The 25,759-nt window shown below is 40.5% G+C and overlaps 1 protein-coding gene and 1 long non-coding RNA gene across 24 annotated transcripts in view; one reads left to right on the forward strand and one right to left on the reverse strand.

Annotated features, from left to right (window-relative positions):
* Window positions 1-108: 108 nt before the first annotated feature.
* The window catches only part of PPIP5K1 (diphosphoinositol pentakisphosphate kinase 1), a 46,265-nt gene continuing 20,614 nt past the window's right edge, over window positions 109-25,759 (reverse strand). For 8 of the 23 annotated variants that reach the window (XM_072809263.1, XM_072809265.1, XM_072809268.1 and 5 more), the window contains 5 exons: window positions 22,779-22,904; window positions 18,281-18,463; window positions 16,672-16,809; window positions 7,322-7,435; window positions 109-2,111 (listed from right to left, as the gene is read on the reverse strand). In XM_072809263.1, coding sequence (XP_072665364.1) covers window positions 1,162-2,111; window positions 7,322-7,435; window positions 16,672-16,809; window positions 18,281-18,463; window positions 22,779-22,904 — 1,511 coding nt within the window. In that variant the 3' untranslated portion in view covers window positions 109-1,161. Of the gene's footprint in view, window positions 2,112-7,321; window positions 7,436-16,671; window positions 16,810-18,280; window positions 18,464-21,999; window positions 22,063-22,778; window positions 22,905-25,759 lie in introns of all 23 variants that reach the window. The other 15 variants (XM_072809276.1, XM_072809277.1, XM_072809270.1 and 12 more) reach the window with 5 other exon arrangements.
* Window positions 20,001-25,494, forward strand: LOC140623164 (uncharacterized). Its single transcript, XR_012022822.1, has 2 exons — window positions 20,001-20,236; window positions 23,651-25,494. It is a non-coding gene; the product is annotated as an uncharacterized lncRNA (long non-coding RNA).

Consider the following 25,759-nt stretch of genomic DNA (forward strand, 5'->3'; position numbering starts at 1 on the left):
CTACAGCAGCTTTTGACGGGTTCAGATCAATTCAGTCATAGATGTGATGGATTTCTAGATTTATAGTGAATTCTTGAATTCACAAGAACATCATCACCACCATCACCATTCTTATTATTTCATATTTATTGAGCACTCATAATGTTCTGGCCACCCCACTCCAGTGACTGCATTACTCCTGCTACCCATGCCCATTCCCATCCCCATATCTTTGGGAAAAGCTTCATAATCACACCTGACCCTAAAGACACTATGATAAAAGGACAAACTTTCTGGGGACCCTGGAGTGTTTGGTCTTTGGCCAGTCTGTCCCTGGCACTACTACAGAAATATATATAATCTTTCCTCATGTCTATACAATATTGATCTCTGCTGATTGCTTAAAATACAACCTGATTTTCTCTACTATATCATCTCTTAAGCCAAGTAGCCCCACAACAAAAAGAGGTCCAGCTTCACAGATTGGCCAAGAACTCCCAGAGCATTTTAAGTAGTTACTCTTAAATTTTCACAGCAGTCTAATATCTATTTTTACCCTGGAGCTATTGCCCAGAGGAACAGGACTGGAGCAGAGGGGGTACCTGGGATGATATATAAAACACCCACAAGCCCAATTTAAAGATTAGATTAGTGGCCACAATGGATGTTTGTTTGGGAAGGGGACTCTTTTTTCTCAGACATTTCAGACAGACCCACCTGAGGAGTGCTAGCAAAGACAAGAGTTCTCCTGAATGCACATATGGTCTAAGGGTACCTTGTGAAGTTGTGAATATTTCCCCAGAAAAGTGAAGATCTTGGAGGACCCTTTTGTACTTGCTGTCCCCAGATGGTGTCTTCAGCAGTTAAGTGGCATTTCCTTCAACAATCTGGAATTTCCTGGGATGCTCAGAGGAGGATGAGTAATGAGAGATCTGCCTACCCCTTGATGGAAATCCTATTCAAATCTAATGGCCATGTGAGGAGTCAATGGCTGCTTTGAACACAAAATTGGCTCCTTCCCAAGCCCAGCTCTGGCACAGTTCTTGGCTTCATGCCAAGAGGACTGCTCCTCAGACACCTCTGGTGAGATCCAAGGTCTTACAATGGCAGGTGAGTTAGCCAACAGAAAAAGTTGCTAGCTCAAATAGCTGGTATAGTGTTTTACCACTAATGAGAACATGATTAATCACATGTTGCTGGTGGGAGGGGTGAGTACTGGTCATGGGCCAAAGACTGGCTCTGAGGGTTTGGATCACTAGATAGATACTGGGCTTGGGGAATATCCTCTCCAGGCAGCTGGTCAATAACCTCAGGGACCACCCAGGACTGCTGATTAATCTCAGGGACTTCCTGGACCTGCAGATCATCCTCCCCAGGGAACTCTTGGGATGGTTTATCAACCTCAGGAATGTCCTGAGATAATAGATTGATTGCAGAAGCCTCTTGGGCCAGCCTGCCAACCTCTACAAAGAATTCCTGGCATGGCTGGCTGAACTCTTCAGGGGTCTCTTGGGCTGGCCTGCCAACTTCCACATGGATTTCCTGGACCAGGTCACGAACCCCTACAGGGAACCCATGGGCCAGCCTGCCAACCTCCACGGGGACATCCAGGGATGGCTGGCTGACCTTCTCAGGGTTCTTCTGGCAAAGCTGGCAAGCATCCTCAGACATTTTCTGGCACAGTTGGCTCGCCTTCTGGCATGGCTGGTGGATCTGAGGGACCTCCTGGCATATCTGGTTAACACTGTCATGGTTCTCCTGGCATGGTTGGCCAATGTCAGGGACCTCTTGACAAGGCTGGCTGACCTCTTCAGGGATGTCCTGGCATGGCTGGCTGATGTCAGGGACCTCCTGGCATGGCTGGCTGATCTCCTCAACAACCTCCTGGCATGGCTGGCTGGTTTCCACAGGTGGTTCCTGTGAAGATTGGCTTGGTTCAAAAGGCTCTTGCACCCCTTCAATGGGGAGCTCTTGTTCTCCATTCCTGGGGAGCATCCCAAGGCCTTGATGTTCTTCAATCATGTGTGAACTTACAGAAGGTTGATCACTAAAGCCAAAAGGACAGTTACCATCCACTGCAGTGGGGGAGGAAGGACCAGCACTGGACACAGTGCTGGAAGGGCCACTGCTATCTGTAAAATAAAGTCAGGAGACCAAGTCAGGCAAGCTGGAAGAGTAGGCTCTATTTATGTATAAAGCTCAAATGGTCTTGAGGAAAGACAGTCTGAATTCTTCCTAAGCTGTACAAAGACTTGCTCAATTAGCACAGCTCAGGAACTGTTGTTCTGGCCTAATGTACATGACAGGAGTATACAGGAGCACTAAGGTACTTCTAAGACTTCAAGAGAGAGTACTGAGACCCACTTCATCCAGTTCTTTCACAAATGTACCCCCACCCCAACTCTGTGAATTCCCATGGTCATTCCTACTTTGGAAACATACCATGGTGTATCCCAGTGGCTCATAATTAAGGGTATGTATCAAAATTATGGGATATTTTTTAAAAATACAAATTTCTAGGTTCTATTACTGGAGATTCTAATTCTGTAGGTTTAGGGTAAATGTGTGGGGTGAAGAGGGAATGAGGGCACTGTATTTTGTTGAAACACTCCCAATTAAATCTGATGTACATCTTTTGTTAATAATCATTTCTTTATTTTTTTTTTTTTTTTTTTTTTTTTAATAATCATTTCTTTAAAGCAATCAACATATTTCTGGGGCAAAGGTAATCATTGTTTATGGCCCAAGAGATAATTAAGCAGGAGAATGTAGAAAAATCTTGTGAATGAGAACAGAAGGAAGGAAAATTACCTGAAAATGGAGGACTGCCATGGAATCTCTAAATGGCAGATTCTTAATTAACCTTTCCGGGGGGTCACTGAACCCTTTGAAATTCTAATGACAGTCATGGACTATCTTCCCAGAAAAATGTACATCTGGATATTCACACTAATCTTCATAAATAATTCCTAGAGTTCAAAGACTTTACCCTGAAATCCATCCATGGATCTAAGGTTTAGACCTTCTAAGTCTTGGGACACACAGTGGTATAGGATTGTGAATGTTATAGACATATACAACATAAAAATTAATTACCCAAATACTTATAGTAATAAAATGAAGGGCTTAGAGCCTTCAATTACTCTGTGGGACAAATCCTACTCCAATCTCTGCTACTTCATTGACCTCTAGTAGGGGACTAATCTACTTTTCTTTTTATAAATGTATTTATTAGTGGTACTGTAACTTTATATTTAAAGCACTCTGATATCAATAATGATAGGTTTTGGATACAGGGGACATCTGAATATCCTGTCATCCAAGAGAACCTGGGAAAGTTGGCAAGCCTGAGCCTACAAAGGCTGAATCAGTCATTTAGTTTAGGGTATGCCAGTTCTCTCTTTTCTGTAAAGGACCACAGAGGCATGCTTCAAGCAGAAGAAAGAGGAACATGGTTTCAGCCAACAAGGCCTATTTAGGGCATACAAACCCTAAAGAAAATATTTACCAATGAGGCTACACACCTCAAAGAGGTGAGTCAAAGGTCTGATAGTAGATTAAACACAAGATGAAAAAGAAAAGAGTTCACCCAAGAATAGAAGTAGCCTTAATATTCAGTTAAGTAGTTTAATTTAGGCAAATCAGCAGAAGTAGGAGGGGCACCTGGGTGGCTCAGTTGGTAAAGTGTCTGCCTTGGGCTCAGGTCATGATCTCAGGGTCCTGGGATCAAGCCCCACATTGGGCTCCTTGCTCAGCAAGGAATCTGCTTCTCTCTCTGCCCCTCCCCCTTGTGCTTGCTCTCTTTCTCTCTCAGATAAACACATTTTTAAAAAAATTTAAAAAAAAAAAGAGAGAGAGAGAGAGAGAAGCAGAAGCAGGAGAAAGATGCTTTCCAGAAGCAGCCAGAGCAATCTTGAACACAGCTGGAGGTATCACAATTCCAGATTTCAAGACATACTACAAAGCTGTAGTAATCAAAACAGTACTGACACAAAAATAGACTCATAGACCAATGAAACAGAATAGAGACCCATGCTTATGTGGTTAAATCTAAGAAAGGAAGCAAGACTATACAATGGGGGGAAAACAGTATCTTCAAAAATGGTGCTGGGGGGCAGCCCGGCTGGCTCTGCGGTTTAGCGCCACCTGCAGCCCAGGTGTAATCCTGGAGACCCTGGATCGAGTCCCATGTGGGGCTCCCTGCATGGAGCCTGCTTCTCCCTCTGCCTGTGTCTCTGCCTCTCTCTCTCTCTCTCTCTGTCTCTCATGAATAAATAAATAAAATCTTTTTAAAAAAATGGTGCTGGGAAAACTGGACAGCTACATGCAAAAGAATGAAACTGAACCACTTTCTGACACCATACACAAAAATAAACTCAAAATGGATCAAGGACCTAAATGTGAGACCTGACATCATAAAAATCCTAGAAGAGAGCACAGGCAGTAATCTGACATTGGTTATAGCAACACTGTTTTAGATATGTCTTCTGAGGCAAGGGAAACAAAAGCAAAAATAAACTATTGGGACTCTATAAAATAAAAAAACTTTTGCACAACAAAGGAAACTATCAACAAAACAAAAAGGCAACCTACCGAATGGGAGAAGATATTTGCAAATGATATATCCAATAAAGGGTTAGTATCTAAACTACATGAAGAACATACACAACTCAACACCATCACCACCACCACCACCACCACCACCACCCCTGCCCAACCAAATAATCTAATTTAAAAATGGGCAGGAGTGTCTGGGTGGCTCAGTTGGTTGAGCATCTGCCTTCGCTTGGGTCATGATCCCAGGTCCTGGGATTGAGCCCCACATCAGGTTCCCTGGTCAGTAGTGAGCCTGCTTCTCCCTCTCCCTCTGCTGCTCCATGCTGCTTGTGCTTGCTCTCTTTCTGTCAAATAAATAAATAAAATCTTAAAAAAAAAATGGGCAGGGAACCTGAATAGACATTTTTCCATAGAAGACACACAGATGGCCAACAGACACATGCAAAGAGACTCAACATCACTAAACATCAGGGAAATGCAATGAAGACCACAATAAGACATCACCTTAAACCTGTCAGAATAGCTAGAATCAGAAAGATAAGAAATAACATACAATGCTGTATGTTAACTAACTGGAATTAAAATTAAATTTTTTTTTTTTTTACAAGACAAGAAATAAGTGTTGGCGAGCATGTGAAGGAAAAGGAACCCTTGTGCACTGCTGGTGGGAATATAAATTGGTATAGACACTACGGAAAACAGTATGGAGATTCCTCCAAAAATTAAAAATAGAAATATCATATGATCCAATAATTCCACTAATGAATATTTACCCAAAGAAAATGAAAACTTTAGTTTCAAAAGATATATGTATCCCTATGTTTATTGTAGCATTCTTTACAATAGCCAAGTTATGGAAGCAGCCCATTGTACACCAAGAGATGTCCACCAATAGATGTCTGTGATAAAGAAGATACACATATATACATGATGGAATATTCCTCAACCATGAAAAGGATGAGATTTTACCATTTGTGACAATATGGATGGACCTAGAGGATACTATGCTAAGTGAAATAAAGGAAGACAAATACCATTAATATATATAGAATCTAAAAAAGAATAAATAAGCAAATAAAAAGCAGAATCAGACCTAAAATACAGGGAATAAGTTGATGGGGAGGCGGTGGTGGGAGGCTGGACAAATGAGTGAAGGGGAGTGGGGGATCTACGCTTCCAGTTATGGAATGAATAAATCACATGAACGAAAAGTACAACATAGGGAATACAGTGAATGGTATTGCAATAGCATTATATTGTGAAGGATGGTAGCTACACTTGTATTGCTCATAGCAAAATATATAGACTTGTTGAACCAGTATGCTGCATAATATTGTATATAACTATACTCAAATTTAAATATATATAATTATTTTTAAAGATTTTATTTTTATTTATTCATGAGAGACACATAGAGAGGCAGAGAAAGAACAGGCTCCCCACAGGGACCCTAATGTGGGACATGATCCTCAGACCCCAGGATCATGCCCTGAGCTAAAAGCTAAAGGCAGATGCTCAACTGCTGAGCCACCCAGGAGTCCCTATATATATAATTTTAAATAATATATTAAATATTATTTTAAAAAGAGACTTCCAGGGGCACAAAACCATAAACATTCCAGGAGAGGGATAAAAGAAGCAATGGCGAGGTGAATATAAGATAATTTAAAATTTGGGAGAAGTATTCTTGGTATCAGGAAGGAAGGTTTCTTCTGCATACAGGGTACCAATTCTGCAACTGTTTAACTCAATGCTGAAATATGAATCTTTGCTTCAGTCCTATCCAAATAAAATAATAAAAGCCATGTTTGATTTTAGTTATTTCCTGGAGGCAGGTTGAATAAGGAAAAGATTTTTTCCATCACTGGTGTCTCTGGTCCTTATCCTCCCTCTGAATGTCACTGGTACCTCTCCTTCCCTACAATTACCCTAAGAACTCCTTGTGACTCCACTATTCACATTGTTGCCAAGGAAAATTAGTGATAGGCCAGGAAATGAATGAATGAATGAATGGGTGAACGAATGAATTTATTGAGAGAGAAAGAGAGAGAGCATGAATGAACACCAATGGAAGAGGCAGAAGGAGACAGAATCCACAGTGAGTATGGAGCCCAACATGGGGCTCAATCTCACAACTCTAAGATCATGCCCTTAGCCTAAACCAAGAGTTGAACACTTAACAGACTGCACCACCCAGGTGCACCTTGTGATAGGCTAGAGCTTATAAAGAAGAGATGGGAAGAAGCAGCACCTCAACTTGAACTACTAGTTGAGATCAGACACCTTGAGAAAAGGGACATGTGGAAAGTAGTAGCAGATTCTAGTTTCCTTCTCCCAGCTTTTCTATATATTCAAGTTTCCTCTCAACTCATCTCTCAACTTCCTCTCAAGTCATCTATACTTGAGAAAGCTGTAGAGACCACATGGGAATCTGAGGAAGATGAAGTTTCTATCCTTTGTTCCCCGAAGCACCCTCTGGGACACTATCTTTTAGGTGCCTCTCCACTGAAACAGGTGCCTCTCCACTTTTAGGTGTCCCTCTGGGACACTATCTTTTAGGTGCCTCTCCACTGAAACAGAGAAAGGCCATGAGGGTGGAGATAATGAGACAAGGTAAACAGATCCTCCCTTCACCTTGGAAACAGCAGGTGAGACTGCTTCCCCTACAGGCTATTCCTGGTCTTTCAACCCTCATCTTCATTTCCCTCATGAAACAGGTCTCTCATTCATCAATCCCTCCATCCCTCTTGGCCTTTCTCCACAGAGTTCCAAAAGGATTACTTACACCAAGGGGGCTTCTCAGAGCGCTGCCGAAGTTGTAGGGTAGGTGAATGAAGAGTACGGGGTGGGGAAAATGGGCTATCTGAGGCTTGGTTGCTGTGCATAGAGTCAAAGAGGGCTGGACAAAGCAGGGAGAGAAAAGGAAGGGGAAAAAAAAAAGAGTTTGAGGAAGCATCCAAGAAACACAGGTTCTCAACATAAATCAAAACCAACTTACACATTTTCAGGCTGAAAAGTAGCATTTCCTAAGGACCCTTCACACAAACCATTTTTAATATTTAAACTTTATATTATGAATATTTTTAAACATTTTTGTTCCCTCCTCCATCCCCCCTTTTTAAAAAAAAGTAGGTGAAAAACTATTACAATTCATACTGATATCTTCATCTCCTGTATTTACCACATCAACATGTTAACATTTTGCCATATTTGTTTCACCCATTTCTTCATGCTGAAGTTCTTTTTAAAAAATGACAGGCATTATGAAACATTTCACCTCTAAATACATCAATATGCATCTCTAAGATATAAGGAATTTTTCCTACATACCCACACACCATGAACAAACCTAACAAAATTTAAAAATAATACTCTAATATATAATAGCCAATTCATATTCAAAATTCCCATTATTCCCAAACTAATATCTGAACATGAATCATGCATTGCATTTTATGTCTCCAAGGTCTCTTTTAATCTAGAATATTATCCCTACACACACCATTTATTTTTCTTAAAGTGACTTTTTTAAAAAGGTTTTTATTTATTTATTTGAGAAAGAGAACGTGCACATGATCGGGGGAAGGGACAGAGGGAGAGGGAGAGATCTCAAGTGGATTCCCTAGTGAGCATGGAATCTAACATGTGGCTCAGTCCCATGACCCTGAGCCAAAATTAAGAATTGTATACTTAACCAACTGAGCCACTCAGATGCCCCTCAAAGTGACTTTTTGAAAAGAAGAGATCAGTTATGTCACAGAACTATATCATCTCACATTCTGGATTTGTGTGATTGCTCCCTCATAGAATCATTTAACTTATTTCACTATTGCTTGTATTTCCTATAAACTGGAAGTTAGATATAAAAGGCTTGATTAGATTATTCAGTTTAAACAACTTTGGTAAAAATACCAAGTAGGTGCCAAAGAGGTGATCCTATGTACTTTATGTCATACTAGAGGCACATAATATCTCACTGTTCCTCTAATTAAAGCTAAGTTTGCTAACTGGGTTAAGGTGGTAGCCACAAGATCTCACCACTGTAAAGTTTTCCCCTTCTGAGGAAAGAGGTAATCTTTTGGTACTACAAAACCCCATCAACATTTTACCTAATTGTGTTAGTATTCATTGATGATTCTTAATTATTTAAGTGGTGATTTTCTATTTCTATCAATCCTCCAACATTTACTAGCTGGCATATTTTCTGTAAAGAAGAGCTTTTCCCCTTCAACTGGGGTTATTTGATTACACTAAACTGCAGTTCTTACTGAAAAAGGAGAATAAGTGTTTCCTTTTTCAAAAAAAAGATTTTATTTATTTGAGAGAGAGGGGGAAATCATGAGCAGGGAGAGGGACAGAGGGAAAAGCAGACTCCCTGCTGAGCAGAGAGCCAGAATGTGGGGCTCAGGCCCAGGAACCTGGGATCATGACCTGTGCCAAAGGCAGACGCTTAACTGAGTGAGCCACCTAGGCACCCATGTGTTTGTTTCCTTTTAATTAGTTTTTGGAGAAAAGAGGTAGTGAAAAGTATTCTCCAATTGTGGCAGATGATAATTATTTTATTTTTGGTTTCTTTTTTGTAGAATTATTTACTTATTATTTATTATGAGCACATGGATCTTTATATATTCGTATACTTTACTCAATTACAGTAAATTATTCTTTTGAATGCTAAAATGTTCCAGTTATGGTCAGTAGGAACCTCTTCAGGCTTGACTGCTTCCTTGCTTTTGTTATAACATGCCTCGGGACCAGTCTGTATTTTTCTTGCCCTAGACTATGCCTTCTCAATGAAATTGGTTCCTGGTGAGGGTAAAAAAATCTTAGATATTCAACTGGTTTGTAGTCCATCACATAGTCATGAACCATAAACAGATATATACTATATATTTGTAGTATTAAAATTCCAGGTAGTAGGGGGTTGCTAGGGGAAAAAATCTCTAAAAAGACTGAGGGAGGGGGTACGAACATGGGATGTTTAGGTCTTCTTTAATTTATTTCAGCAATGTTTTGTATTTTTCAGTGTACAAATCTTTAAACTTCTTGGTTAAATTTGTCCCAGGTATTTTATTCTTTTGGATGCTATTATAAATTGTATTTTTTTTTAATTTCCTTTTTGGATTGTTCATTGCTGGTATCTAGAAACAAAATCTATTTTTGTGAGCTGATCTTGTATCTTGCAACTGTGCTGAATTTGTTCATTAGTTCTGGAAGTTTTTTTGAGGACTCTGCATTTTTTCTATATAGGACCATGTCCTCTGCAAAAAGAGATAGTTTTACTTTTTCCTTTCCAATTTCTATGCTACTTTTTTTTCTTGCCTGATTGCTCTGTCTAAAATTACCAAAATAATATTGAACAATAATGGTGAATGTGGGCATCCTTGTCTTGTTCCTGATCAGAGAGGGAAAGGTTTCACCATTGAGTATGATGTGCACTATGGGTTGTGCATAAATATTCTTTATCATTTGAAGAAGTTCCATTCCTAGTATGCTGGGCATTTTTATCATGAAAGGGTAGTGGATTGTATCAAATGGTTTTCTATGTCAATTGAGATGATTGTGAGTTTCTCTTTTGTTCTTTTAATGTAGTATATTACACTGTCTTTCTTATGTTGAATTACCCTTGCCTTCTTGAGATAAATCTCACTTTGTCAACTTGCTGTTGGATTTAGCTAGCTAGTATTGTGTTGAGAATTTTTGCTTCTGGGGCTCCTGGGTGGCTCGATCGTTAAGCATCCAATTCTTGATCACAGCTCTGGTCTTGATCTCAGGGTTGTGAATTCAAGCCTCCTGCTGGGCTCCACACTGGGTATGAAGCCTACTTAAAAAAAACACGGAGAATTTTTGCTTTTATATTCATAAGGGATATAGGTCTGTAGTTTTCTTATGGTGTCTTTGGCTTTAGTATCAAGGTAATGCTGACTTCGTAGAAAGTGTTTCCTCCTCTTCTATTTTTTGGAAAAGTGTGAAAAAAAAAAACCATGTTAATTCTTACTGTTTGGTAGATTTCACCAGTGAAGCTATCTTGTCTTGGACTTTTCTTTGTTGAAAAGTTTTTCTAGGGGTACCTGGGTGGCTCAGTCGGTTAAGTGGCTGCCTTTCGCTAGCTTTATGATCCCAGGATCGAGTCCTGCATTGGGCTTCCTGCTCCCTGGGGGGCCTGCTTCTCCCTTTCCCACTCCCCCTGCTTGTGTGCTCCCTCTCTCTGTGAAATAAATAAAATCTTTTTTAAAAAATAAAAAGAAAAGTTTTTCTACTGATTCAGTCTTTTCCTGTGTTATAGGTTGTGTTCAGATTTTTCATCTCTTCTTGGGTCACTTCTTGTGGGTTTCTAGGAATTTGTTCATCTAAGTTATCTAATTCACTGGCATACAATTGTTTATAGTACTCTCTTATAATCCTTTTTATTTCTGTAAGGTCAGTAGCAATGTCCCCACTTTTATTCCTCATTTTGGTTATTTGCATCAACACTCGCTTTTTCTAAGTCTGCTAAAGATTTGTCAATTTTGTTGATTTTTTTTCAAAGAGCCAACTTTTGGGTTTGTTGACTCTTTCGTTTTCTATTCTTTATTTCTTTTATCTCTGTTCTACTACTTATTATTTTATTCTTTCTATGAGCTTCGGGTTTAGTTTGCTCTTCTTTTAGTTCCTTAAAGTATATAGTTAGGTTTTTGGTTTATGATCTTTCTTGTGTTTAAATGTAGGTGTTTACTGCTATAAATTTTCTCAGCCCTGCTTCTGCTGAATTCCATAACTTCTGGAATGTTGCTTTTTCATTTTCATTCATCTCAAAATATATTCTAATTTCTCTTGTTATTTCTTCCTTGACCCAAAGGTTAAGAATGTGTTTAATTTCTACATACTTGTGAATTTTCCAATTTTTCCAATTTTCCTTCTATTAATGATTTCTAGCACCATTTCACTGTGGTTGGAGAGGATATTTTGTATGATTTCAATTTCTTTTAAAATTCATTTAACTTTTTTGTGGCCTATCATATGTTCTATACTGGAGAATATTCCATGTGCACTTAAGAAGAATCTGTATTTTGTTGGTAGTAGGATGTTCTTTGTGTCTGTTAGGTTTAGCTGGTTTACACTGTTATTGAAGCTCTGTTCCCCTACTGATCTTCTGTCTGGTTATTTTATCTATTATTAAAGGTGAGATATTGAAGTCTCCAACTATTACTATAGAACTCTACTCCCTTCATTCTGTCAATTTTTGCTTCATATATTTGGGGGCTCTATTGTTGGTGGGTAAATGTTTATAGTTTTTGTATGCTCTTGATGAACTGAACTTTTTATCAATATATAATGACCTCTGTCTTTTATAACAGTTTTTGCCTTAAAGACTACTTTGTCTGACATCAGTATAGTTACCCCAGCTCACATTTGGTCATTATTTGCATGGAATATCTTTTTCTATCCTTTCACTTTCAACTTATTTGTACTGTTGGATCTAAAGTGAGTTTCACATACATAGCATATAGTTGGATGATTTTTTAAAAATTCCATTCTACTGAGATGCCTGGGGGAGTACCATCGGTTGCGTGTTCTACTCTTGGTTTCAGCTCTGGTCATGATCTCAGGATCGTGGGATCAAGCCCTGTGTCAGGCTCCACCTTCAGCAGGGTGTCTGCTAGGGGGTGTCTCTTCCTCTGCTCCCCTCCCTCCATCTCTCTCTCTAAAATAAATAAATCTTTTAAAAAATCCATTCTGCTAATCTCTTTTATTTTGTAAAGGTTTTTTTTTTTAAAAAAAGATTTATTTACATATTTATTCATGAGAGACACACAGAGAGAGGCAGAGACACAAGCAGAGGGAGAAGTGGGCTCTCTGCAAGGGACCCTGGACCCCAAGATCATGCCCTCAGCTGAAGGCAGATGCTCAACCACTGAGCTACCCAGGCATCCCTTTTTTTTTTTAAAGATTTTATTTCTTTATTTGAGGGAGAAAGAGAAAGCATGGGCAGAGGGAGAAGCAGAGGGAGAAGCAGGCTCCTTGCTGAGCAGGGAGCCAGGCACAGCACTTGATTCTAGGACCCTGGGATGATAACTTGAGCCAAAGGTAGACATTTAACTGAACCACCCAGGCACCCTAATCTCTGTCTTTTAACTGGAGAGTTTTATTCATTTACATTTAGAGTAATCACTGATAAGAAAGGGCTTTATTCTGTTATTTCACTTTTTTTTTAAGATTTTATTTATTTATTCACGAGAGACACAGAAAGAGAGAGAGGCAGACACAGGCAGAGGGAGAAGCAGACTCCATGCAGGGAGCCCAATGTGGGACTTGATCCTGGGTCTCCAGGATCACAACCCTGGCTGAAGGCGGCACTAAACTACTGAGCCACCTAGGCTGCACACTATTTGTTTTTTATACATCTTCTACTTTATTTTGTTCCTCATTTCCTCCTTTACTATCATTTCTGTGTTTAATTGATATTTCTGTAGTGTTCCATTTTGATTCCTTTCTTATTCCCTTTTCTGTATATTTTTTAGACATTCTCATATTGATTACCATGGAGATTACAATTAACATCCTAAATTTATAACAATCTTTTTTGAATTCATGGCAATTTAGATTCAATAACATTCAAAAGCTTTGCTCTGGGCAGCCAGGGGTGGCTCAGAGGTTTGGCACCTGCCCTCAGCCTGGGGCGTGATCCTGGGGTCCTGAGATTGAGTTCTATGTCGGGCTCCCTGCCCTCTGCCTGTGTCTCTGCCTCTCTGTGTCTCTCATGAATAAATAAATTTTAAAAATCTTAAAAAAAAAATTTTGCTCCTACAAAGTACAGTCTTCACCTTATGTTGTCACAAATTATATCTTTATATAATGTATGCCTGTTAATACAGTCTTGTAATGATTTTTTTATTCATTTGAGTGTTAAGTCATATATGAAACAAAAAGAGGAGTTATAAACCAAAAATATAGTAATGTTGACATTTATATATACCAATGTAGTTATCTTTACCAGGGTTCTTCATTTTTTCGTATGGTATCAAGTCACTATCTAGTGTACTTTTATTTCAGCCCAAAATGCTTTCAGCATTTCTTGTAAAGCAGGTTTACTAGTGACAAAACTCCCTCAACTTTTATTTATCTGGGAATGTCTTAATTTTTTTCTTCATTTCTGAATAGTTCTGCTACATAAAGAATTCATGGTATCATTGTTAATTTTATTAAAGATCCCTTTTGTGTTACAAGCTGCTTTTCTCTCGCTACCTTCAAGATTTTCTCTATCTTCTGACAATTTGATGACAATGTATCTCAGTGTGGATCTCTTTGAATTTATCCTTATTTGTGTTTGAACTATTTAAAGTATAGATTTGTGTATTTATCAAATTTGAGAAGTCTTCAGAGCCATTATTCCTTCAAATATTTTTTTCAGCCTCTTTCTCTCTTCTCCTCCCAGGACTCCCATTTATGTACATGTTGGTAGTCTTGATGGTGTCCCACAAATATCTTTGGCTAATTTTTTCCTCCTTCTTTTTTCGTTCTCCTCAGACTAGACACTTAAAAATGATTTCTCTTTAATTTTGTTGATTTTTTCTTCTGCCTGCTCATATCTTCTAAGAAATCCTTAGTGAAGGCAGCCCCGGTGGTGCAGCGGTTTAGCGCTGCCTACAGCCCAGGGCGTGATCCTGGGGACTCGGGATCGAGTCCCACTTTGGGCTCCCTGCATGGAGCCTGCTTCTCCCTCTGCCTGTGTCTCTGCCTCTCTCTCTCTCTGTCTCTCATGAATAAATAAATAAAATCTTAAAAAAAAAAAAGAAATCCTTAGTGAATTTTACATTTGTTATATTTTTATCTTTCAGAATTTCTGTTTGGTTCCTTTTAATATTTTCTATTGCTTTATTAAAATATTTGTCCAAGTCTAACATCTATGCTTCCTTAGGGGCAGTTTCTGTTAATTTCTTCTGTAAATGGACCATACCTTTTTGTATCTTTGCATATCTTATAATGTTTTGTTGAAAACTGGACAGTTTGAATAGTTTTCTTAAAGATTTTATTTACTTACTTGAGAGAGCTAGAATCAGAGAGCACAAGTGGTGGGAATGGCAAAGGGAAAGGGAGAAGCAGACTTCTCTGCTGAGCAGGGAGCCTGATGTGGGGCTCAATCCCAGGACCCCAGAATTATGACCTGAGCCAAAGGCAGATGCTTAACAGACTGTGACACCCAGCCACCCTACATCTTGAGTATTATAATTGTGAATACCAGATTATTCCTTCTCCTCAGGGTTTGTTTTCATGGTTTGCTGTAGGCTGTGACTGTTTGTTTAGTAATTTTTCTACTATTTTTGTGAAGTCTATCTTCTTTGTCATATGTGGTCTCTGAAGTTTCTGTTCCTTTAGCTTGTTTCACAGCTAGTGTTCTGACAAGGATTTCTTTGAATGACAAAAACCAAAAGAAGAGGAGAGGAAGATGGGGGAAAAGGAAGAAAGGGGAGTTCTCCTGGTCTTTGCAGATTGGTTCTATGTTGAGTATTTCTTCAACACTTAGCTAAACTGTTTACAAATCCCTCTTAGCCTTCACTTCTTGCTTGTGCTGAGTCTAGAGTTTGGCCAGAAGTAAAATCTTAGGGTCTTCCCATGTGTTTTCTGTGCATGTATCCTTCCCTAGGCAGGTACATGGCTTCTAAATTCCCCAGTATATGTGGGTGCTTCTTAAGCCTTAATTTTCCAAAGAAATTATTTCCTTAATTTTTCACTCCAGCCTTTCAGTATACTTATTGTTTGCCTCAATTATAATTTTTGCCCCAGGCAGCGGCATATTGTTCATTTGCATTACAATGTTTTCAAGAAACACTTTCTGCACAGCTACTTTTCTGCCCTGATTCAATGAAACAAAGGTAAGGACCCTGTGACAGTTTTTCAGGTTAGACAAGTTAGAATAGACAAACACAATTCTTTGAGAATAAAGTCTGTTCTGCTCCCTTTAGAACTAAGGACCAGAGTTCCATACAACCGGTCCTAGAACATGCCCTGCCATCTTTAAGATTGCTGCTAAGGTGGGGGAGAGGGTAGGATAGGAGATGGTAAAATGATGGGAAGCTTCCTGCCATTCTAAGCTTGCCTCTTTCTTGATTTAGCATTTTCCTGGTTGCTGCAAACTATTATAGCTTTTGCTTGATTTTTTGGTGTTTCTGTGGAAGGACAAGCCTTTTGAACAACCTATTGCTTAATTTTTACATTTAGATTTCTGAACCATACAGAGTTTACCTTGGTAATATAGCATGAAGCATAAATTCAATTCTAATTTTTTGTCAAATGACTATTCAGTTGTGCCAGCTTCATTTATTAAATAGTCTATCTTGGAATGACTCAGTCAATTAAGCATCTGCCTTTAGCTCAAGTCATGATCTCCAGGGATCAAGCCCCATATTGGGCTCCCTGCTCACCAGGGTATCTGCTTCTCCCTCTCTCTCTGCTCCTCATGCTGTTTCTCAAATAAATAAATAAAGTCTTTTTTTTAAAAAAGTCTGCTTTCCCCCAGTATTTTGAAATGCTAACTTCACCGACTGCTAGATTTTCTATTTTGTTTGATTGGTCTCTCTGCCTATTCCTTTTTTTTTTTTTTTTTTTTTTTTTTTTTTATTCATGAGAGACAGAGAGAGAGGCGCAGAGACACAGGCAGAGGGAGAAGCAGGCCCCATGCAGAGAGCCCAATGTGGGACTCGATCCCGGGTCTCCAGGATCAGGCCCTGGGCTGAAGGCGGCGCTAAACCGCTGAGCCACCAGGGCTGCCCTCTCTGTCTATTCCTGTACAAAAACAACAGTATTTTCATTATAAAAGTTTTATGGGATGTTATAAAGTCTGATAGGGCTAGTAACTTCTCATTACTCTTCCTTTCAAGGTTTTCTTTGGCTACTCTTGCTTGTTTATTTTTCAAAGACAACTTCAGAATCCATTTGTCTGACTTTAGAAAAACATCAGCATTTTTACTGGAATCATGTTAAATTTATAAATTAACTTGGGAAGTTATGATGTTGAATTGGCCTATGCAATTAAACAATTTTTCAAGTCTACTTCTGTGTCTTTTTGGAGTGCCTATCTTTTTAATTTATTACTCATATTCTAGGAAGCATAAGAGTAGGGACAGAGACAAGGGTACAAGATGAGAGTATTCTCCATACCTGCAGATGCCTGTGCTTGGGCATCAGTATGGCGCTGGCAGACTCTACTTAGGAATTCACTCACTTGACGCAGGGAAAGGGCATTATGCAGTGTTTCCAGGGGGTAGATGGTAGGCACCATGGAACATCCTTCAAATCCTGTTAGAAAAGAGATGGGCAAAGTCAATGTTATTCCTGCCAGATATACCCCAACTGTCAAAGGAAGCATGGAGAGTCCCTGAGAGCCATCAGGAGAGTCCGTGGCTTTTGGAGTATGGGGTATCCAAGATCTCAAGAGAGGGAACTCTTTAGAGCCCCTACAGGTATCACCTCCAGATGCCCTAAGAAGTCTATCTGCTAAGGCTTCCAAGTGAATCAAATCACCACTTATCCTACCTATGGAGAGCCTGCAATGACTCATGGAAAAATAAATGAATTCCAATAGGTTAAGCACCTACATTGCTCTTACTCTTTCTAGGGGAATAAAACAAAAGTCCAGAGGTAAGGGGTGAAATTGAAGGTCTAAATGAGGTAGGGAGGTCATGGAGCTGGGAAGAAACAGTAGATTTCAGGGTTCATGTAAAGAGAACCAGATTAAGGAGGAATGGAATCTGAAGAAGGATTCATGCAGATTTAGGATATGAGTGGAAAGGCTGGAATATCTGGAAGCAAGCTGGAGTGCATGCAATACACATGAAGCTTAGCCAAGGAAAACCACATGCATGAACAGGCTGGGGGATGGAAGTTCTTTCTTGGTCATTTCCATCACAACAAAGCTTCTCCCTTCTGCTCTCGCTGGAAAACCCCAGACTTGCTAGGATTTCTCTATTCCATCAGGAAAATGAGGCAAATCCCTAGGAAGAAGAATAAATACTGATTCTCTGTCTGAACCAAACAATTCCAATGTAGGTTCACTGGTCTGGTTAGGGTGAAGGGAAAATCTAAATATATAACCCTAATCCCAGAGCCTGTTGATGAAAAAAAAAAAGTCCCCAATTGGAGGAACAAAATGCATACATCCCAAGCATTTTTCCAGCCCCCAATCTTTCCTGTGTCTCTTTAAAATTCCTTAAAGAAACTAAGAATAGACAGGACAGCAATATCTATGTAAGACATTGCCTCCTGTTCACTAATGTCTAAAACCTCTAATTCAAAAGGATCATACCTGACCATCTTCTAACTCTGGCCTTTGTTTGCTTCAAAGATTCAATTAAGACCTTTGTGCCTCAATTTTCCCCTGTAGTCTTATGGCAGGAGCATAGGAGAAGTACATCTCTAGCTCCTCAGAGTGGCTAGAAAAACGTTTGCATTTGAGGATGGTAGTAGCAGAGGGTTATAGAGACAAGAACAGATTTCAGGGCAAGAAACTACTCCTATGCTGAATAGAATTGGGAATGGGTAACATTAGGAGGCAGTAAGGAAGTAGAATAGTAAGGGGATGAGCAGCCAATGCTACAGCTACCAGGCAGTCTGGCCCCAATCCCATATCCAAGCAACTAAAGGCAAGTCACATAACCTTAGGGTAAATAGGAGAAAGGAACAGGTGGACTCTTCTGCCAGAAGTGCAATAAGCAAAGCAGTCAGTCCCAGCCAGGGTAGTGGCAGCAGCCAGCTTGGTGGCAGGGGGTACCGTAGAGGCACTCGGGGTCATCCTGGCCTGAGCGCAGCCAGTTCCGGAAGAGGCGCAGGTGGTAGGAGCACTGGTGCAGGTGATGCGCCAGCGTGGCATCCAAGGAGACTGGCCGGCCCCCTGGACAGTCAGAGGAAAAACTGCGCAGCAACCGGACCACAGGGTGCTGGTCATCCAGCAGCTCTGGAGGGGATGGGGGAGGACCACGGCAGGAAGCACAAAGATAAAGAAAGAGAAGAGGGAAAGACAATGAGGGGGGCACTGAGTGGCACAAGCACTACTGGGAGGTGGGGCCACTCAGCTCCAAGGTGAGCTAAGAGAGAAGCAGAGATGGTCAGAACCACTGGGTGTCTCTTTCAGGGAAGAAGAGTGTCGGCATCATACTAAGTCTAAAAGAAGAGGCCAGTGAGACTTCATCATACAGCAAGGCCCTCCCCCTTTCACTGAGCATAATTAAGTCAGTGCTTATAGACAGCAATCACATATTCTGAATAGGGGTAAGCTGGCAGTTTTGTGGCTGGAGTCTTGATTAGAGCTCCAGTGTCCCTGATTATCCTTGGACAAACCTTACTTACGGCCTGCTTCAGACAAATGTATTTATAAAGTTGGTATAGAGATGCAAAGTTCAAAGTCACTCAGAGAAGAGGATCAAGAATGGTATAGGGTATCAAGGCAAAGTTTGAAGCTAAAAAGGTTCCTAAAAGCTCAGGCCAAGCCTTCTGGACCAGACTCTATAAAATAGCCATAAACAGGGCTGGTGTTAGGTAGATGGCAAAGGAGATTGACAGAACACCAAGTATGAAGGTCTTTTAAAACAGAGTATGCAAAAAACAGAATCAATGTGTGAAAATGACATTGACTAATCAGCTTTTACTCTTACCCAAATATACAGATTTTTAAAAAATGTTTGCATAAATCTCAGGTTTCGGGGGGACACTGTATCCACTACAAAAGCCAAAAATAGTTAGATAATTTTGTATTTTCTCCCACTGCTGGTGAGTTTAACTTTGTTCAGCTGGTGAATGGAAAGCTTCAATCTTGAACCACTTTGCAGTTTTAGCTGCTTGGCAAACTTTGTGGATATATGCAATTCAACTGTAAAAGCTTGAAGGCAGTTAAAGGCATGTGTAAAGGGGCATAGGAAAAACAGAAAAAGATCCTAAGAAAAAGGTATCGGGTCTTAAAACCTGATGACAGGACATCGGTATAGAGATGGTAAGTCAAGGTAGCTAAAGATGACTGCTCAGAACTCCCAGACCAGAAGTGGTTCTACAGAGTGATCTTATGAGACTATGGTTTCCAGAGACCTCCGTCTGAAACTCAGGAGCAGTTTCAACTCTACCTAGGTTCTAACTGTACTCTAGAATATACTGGGCTTGGTAAATCCAATAGGTACTCTAATATTCAGGATGAGGTTGAACCACAGTCTCTTTCCCACTATATTAGTTTCCTTTGGCGAGTTCAGTGTGTAGTTTAGGAATGGGCCATACTTGCATACTCAGTGTGGTCACAGGATGTGACAGAAGCTTATCAGGAATAGAGGCAGGGATGGCTGAGAGATGTTCTTTCGTTAAGGTAAGGAGTCAGCACTGCCTTGCCTCCTTTCAAAAGCTAGGTCCAGGTTTTCCAGCTGCTATTTCAAAGTGAGACATCACAGAAGGAGACAGTGATGATGGGACAGTAGAGTGGCATACTGTTGTCACTAACCTGCCATAACCAATTATAGACAGAGCATCTACTCTGTAATTGCTAGGTCAGTCAAGCAAGATTTGACATGGGATAGAGCCTTCATATTGTCCTAAGGGACAAATTCAATCTAGGTAAACTTCAGCAAGAGACACAACACCTCCAAATTTCTCCTGTTACCATCAGGAAGATCCCAGATTCAGCTTCTCAAATATGTTAGCCTCCAAACTCAAGTACAAGAGGAACAATGGCCAGAAGACCCCTGATAAAGTATGTAGGGAGTCAGAGAAGATCTTGAATTTACTCTCCTGCACTCTATCTGAATTATCCAAGTCTTTCTTCCTCTCTTCCTTTTGGTAGAATTAATTCTTCTCTTTTTTAACTGGTGAGGCTGCTACTCAAGGCCTCAGGTAACTAGAAACAGGTTTAAGGATATGTTTTATAGATATGGATCTTTTCTCACAAAGCCTAGGAACTAAGAGATCAGTGATGTAACTTTGATTTCAGGGCCCCAAATTCCCAAATTCTTAGAGCATAAAACATAGTTCTATGTTCTATACTCTAAGTAACACATCTCTTAAGTCCAAGACCCAGGCTGTTGGGATTGGTGCGTGAGGTTCTATTATGGAGAGGACTATGGCATATGAAGGCCAGAAGAATTTGAAGCTAGATGTATAGGTAGAGCCATGCCACTCTGTAAGGGGTACTCCTTCACAGGCACAAATGGGAGCCAGGGTGGAGGTGGGATTATAAACTGAGCAAGTATAGGGTAGTCCACCTAGGAAAATTTCAGCAGTGCCTAGTAGAGAGGTATGGCCTAAATGAGCTAAAATCTAGCAGTTGCCACTGGCTAAGGAGGTTTTTCCAGCCAGGAAACCAGGCTAATTTTATCTTCTTTAGAGAGACTTAGTTCTTGGACAGAAGAAAACCATGTATAAGAAAGTTGGATTTACCTTGAAAACAAGATACAAGGCAGAGAGAAACCAATAATATAAAGGATAAAACAGGAAGTAAGCCCTGGGTTCCCCTGCTATGCCCTACAAAGAGACCATTGCCCTTCAGTTTTTGGTTTACACAGATATATAAACTCTCCCACTTTAGTATGGCCAGACCAGTTCTTCAATATTTTTGAAACATTATTCATTCCTAAGCACACCCAGAATTCCCAGGAGACATCTCAATCTTCACTTCAAGCTTCTTTGAGATAGCAGCATCTTAGATAGGCTGGGGCTACAGGGAAACTGTGTTGTAACTCGTGTTGCATAACTCAAGGTACAATCCTTTTTCCTTTACCTACGGCCTCCTACCCCTGTCTTTCTTCATCCCAAATCAATCTGGGCTCCTGTTTTCTAGACCCAGGCCCTAAGTTAGTAGTAACATAAAGCATATGTCAGGAGCACAGGAGCCACATAAAGTACACACAATGACAGGAGATAGGAATATGGCAATGGAAAACTATGAACTCAAGACCAGCACCCTTAGGTGTATGCATAGGAACTGGGAAATGCAGCAGCATTGCTCCATAAGAAAAACAAATTAGTCATTCACTCCAACAAAGAATTGGAGAAAAAACAGGAAGATCAAAATTGTATAAGCTGAGGAGTGGTGGAGGGGGGAGGGGGGAGGGGGAAAGAAGACATGGAGATAATCCAAGAAATACTATTCTCTTCCTATGAAGGAGAACCACTGTTATATTTGTACAAAGCCCAGCAGTCATGTGATGGGAAAGGGAACGGTTTAATTAATGTTCTAGAGATGATGCTAAAAAAAGTGACAGGATGGTGATAATGGTGATCATGGACATACGTCCCTGAGTTGCCACACAGATAGGGCAGCCAGACTACAGCCAAGACTAAAGTTTGTCACAACAAAGGGTATGCCCCAGGAGGGACACTTAGTGAGTGGTTCATTCAGAGACAACACGTTGTCAACATAGTGGAAGGCAGAAGCAAAGTCAGTGTCAGAACTCAGAGGTTAAGTGTCTGGAGGTGACATGATGAGGGGGAATGATGTTGAGTCAGAAGCAAACGTACCGTTAGTCGGATGCTTTGCAAACGACACAGAAAATCGTTTTACGGCCGGGACAAACAAGAGCTCTGGGGAGAAAAGACATCATGGGGATTATACCCACCCCTGTCCCCACCCTCTGCTCTGGAATTTGCCCGCAATATACTATGTTCTTTATAGTTAGTATATGACCTGCTCCCACTCCACCCCTTAGATTCCTGACTACCATGTTTCAATCTTTTCCTTTGGTATAATCTCCTTGTAGGCATCTATGTGTCATCTCTACCACAATACAGCCCCACAAAGATGACCCTAATTTCACCACCACATCCTCTTTCTGGTCATTTGGAAATAAAATCTGTAAAAAAAACTTTCATCCCTTCCCCCAATCTCTTTCCACATCATCTTTCCTGCCTTGGCTGAGCAACTTCCCCATCCCTGATTTCCTAGATTTTAATCAACACTCCACTGCATTTTTCCTGATCATGGATCATCCTCTTTGGTCCTTACTCCTACAGGCCAGAATCCAGGAAAGAATATAAAGGTGGAGTAAATTGATGCAGCAGGGCTATATGTGGGAGATTATGAAGGGATAAGCATAAATAAGTAGTATTTATTGCACTGAGACAGAATGCAAATGGAGGGGTGGATGGGGTCTTGGTTCCTTCTCCCCTCTATAATTGATGAAGAAAACTTGTTATAAGGCCAGTGTCAGTGCCTTCTTAAGTACGAATGGTTCTTGAGCTGTGTCTGTGCTGTGGGACAAATGAGGAAAAAAGTTGCCCCCCAAAACCCACCCACATACCATCTCGGTGCTTCAGACTGGCAGGTGGTAGCTTTTTGCCATGGCTGCGGGCGTAGTCCTGAAGATTCGGGGCGCTGGAAGAGCCACCCAGCACTGTGGTGCTGAACAGCCCTGTGCACTGAGAGCCTGCAAGGCCGGGAGTGCATTAGTAGCCACACAAAGCTGTAATTACCACACAGAAGTACACGTAACTTCACATGACACAAGAAGACACACACTCACATAGTCACTCAGAGCCATCACTATGTGGCCACTACACACAGATTTCACTATTGTCCATAGCTACACTGGGCAAGCAAGGTAGGGATTTTGCAGAAGATCTACATGGTAGCTAAAAAAGGCCACTACAAATACAGGGTTAGTCATATTAGGGGACTCAAAGTTACTGAAAGGGGTAGACTATGCTCTCCAGGTACATCTTGGAAATGCTAAAAGGTAGATCTCCCTAGATTTCCCTAGATTTAATTCATTGCTCCTTACCCTTATATACAGTTTGAAGAACCAAGAAATATAGTCCCTTATAGATTTAGAAAGAAAGAACTTTGGGGGCACCTAGGTGGCTCAGTGGTTAAGTGTCTGCCTTTGGCTCAGGGTGTGATCCTGGGGTCCTGGGATCAAGTCCCACATTGGGCTCCCTGTGGGGAACCTGCTTCTCCCTCTGCCTATGTCTCTGCCTCTCTCTGTGTCTCTCATGAATAAATAAAATCTTTAAAAAAAAAAAAAAGAAGGAAAGAACTTTGACTGAAACCAGAGACTAGGTTTTGAGCACCTAGCTCAAATTCCAAGTACACATAAGTTCTAATTCCTCCTAAGTTCTTCCAATTCCTCCTAAATTTTTAATCCAACATTCCCTTCTTTCTCTCTCTCTTCAGGCCTTTTTTACTTTTCTCAAGAAAAAAGGTAGGAGACTCACTGAATTTTTAAAGCTGGAATGGACTCAAAGATCATGCAGTATAATCTTCTCATTTTAGAGATAAAGAAACTGAGATTCAAAATGGATCTCATTTGCTCAAGCTCATATAGTTTGTTAGAAGCTAAGCTAGAATGGAATTCAGGTCTCCTGATTCTGAAGATGAACTGTGTTTGGTTAGAAAAAAAAAAAGTATATTTTCATCAAGAAGAAACAGAGCATTGTTTCTGAAGTGAAGATGGACATAAATTGAAAGACATGTGAGGAATGAGGTGATTATATGGAGGGCATGCCTACTATATGCTGAGGACCCTATTAAGAAGGAGGACCTGGTAAATAGGAAACAATAAAAAGCCATGTTTTTTGTGCTTTCAAAAGTTTATTGCCTTATAAGCCCTATGCTCAAAGCCAGATGCCTACACATACAAGTTCGAAGAAAGCAAAGGGAACTCTATTGCCAATCAGAGGAGTAAATAAAACTTTAAAAATCTCTGAAGCAAATAAACCAGTCAATGTTTCAAATACGATTGAGAATAGAGTTGGAACTCCATAGCCCCCATTCCTACCATAGCTCATGAGGACAGAGTGGGAAGGAAGAAACAAGACTGATACCCAAGTTTATGGGATTTGGCTTTCTACTTCCAAATTCATCTTAGCCAAGAACCTGGGTTTGGCTTGGGAACTTAACATAGCAGAGATGGACAGAATGGGAAAAAAGGTCAACTTCCTTTGAGCCTACAAAGAAAGGGCCATGGTTTCAGGGATCCCAGTATTTCAAGGTCACTATAGAAATCAAGAAAGCTCAGATAGCAAGTATTCTGGAATTCAAGATTGCTGCTCTATGCAACTTCTCCTACCTTCCATGTGTAAATAGGCTCTAGAATGGGGTTCCTGAGAGAAATAAAGGCTGTTAAATCTATCTACTTTTCTTCAGAGAAGCTGAAACTAGCTGGCTTTATCCCAGACCACTCAAATCATTCTACATTTACTTCCCTCACTAAATAATTTTCTGGTGCGGTCCTGCCAATCCTGCCCTGTCCTGTCCTTGGATCATCTCAGAGCATAGTGCCTACCTTACCACCACCATCTATCAACCAGTCCCATGCTCATACTTCTGTCTTATTCTGATATCATTCCTACTTAACTGGACCAGACACATCTATCCTCATTTCCAGCTTATCTGAAACCTATTCTTTATTGAAACTTCTAGGAAGAGAAGTCCATGTCACATATCTATATGTTTGTCAGTTATTTTTCATGTCCCAAACTGTCTACCTCATTTCAGGGATCTAGAAGGCAACCTACTCCCATAAAATTAGCTGGGAAAGTTAACAAAACTTTTCTCCCCCTTGCTAGTCCAAAAGCTAACCATTTTGCGGCCAAGACATTGGGTGCCAAGGACAAAAGTAACAGAAAAATGAAAGGAGCTAAATAGAGAGAATAATAGGACAAGATAGAAGCCAGAGGACCAAGTCCAGACCCCACACAATTGTCTCTAATTGCCAGTTTTACTTACTGGCTCATAAGGCCCTATATTCAAAGATAGCCCCTCCCGAGGACCACTCCCCACTCCCAAAGAATACAATACCCTCTGAGGCTTGGTCCTTCCTGCAGTCTGTGTTCTTAGGAAAGGTTGAATGATGTTCTCCACCCCTCTCCAGGAATCAAAAAAATCAAGAGACATTCCCTCAAAGTCCTGAGAGAAGCCTCTGCCACTACACCAGTCTCAGATATGTCCCTCAATTTTCAGGAAGGAAGGAAGGAAAAAAAATTACAGAATTAGGAGAGGATGAAGGAGAGGGCATGGAGGTAGGAGGGGCCAGAGCAGGGATACAATAAACATAGGTCTCAAGGAAGACATGGCACAAGTTCTCCAAATGAGGAATAGGACACTTATGAGGAGGTCACAAGTACCTCTATTTATAGTTTCGTCTCTGATAACTCTGAAGTATCAGAGTCTCCATGGTCCCTTAAGGTCTGGGCTAGACCGGGAGGACAGAAAGGAATGGGAGGGGAAGCCAGAAAAATGCCCTTGAGCCAGAGAAATGGGGGTTGGTGAAAAAACCAAAAG

Source organism: Canis lupus, chromosome 32 (assembly GCF_048164855.1).
Source record: "Canis lupus baileyi chromosome 32, mCanLup2.hap1, whole genome shotgun sequence".
Lineage (NCBI taxonomy): Eukaryota > Metazoa > Chordata > Mammalia > Carnivora > Canidae > Canis > Canis lupus.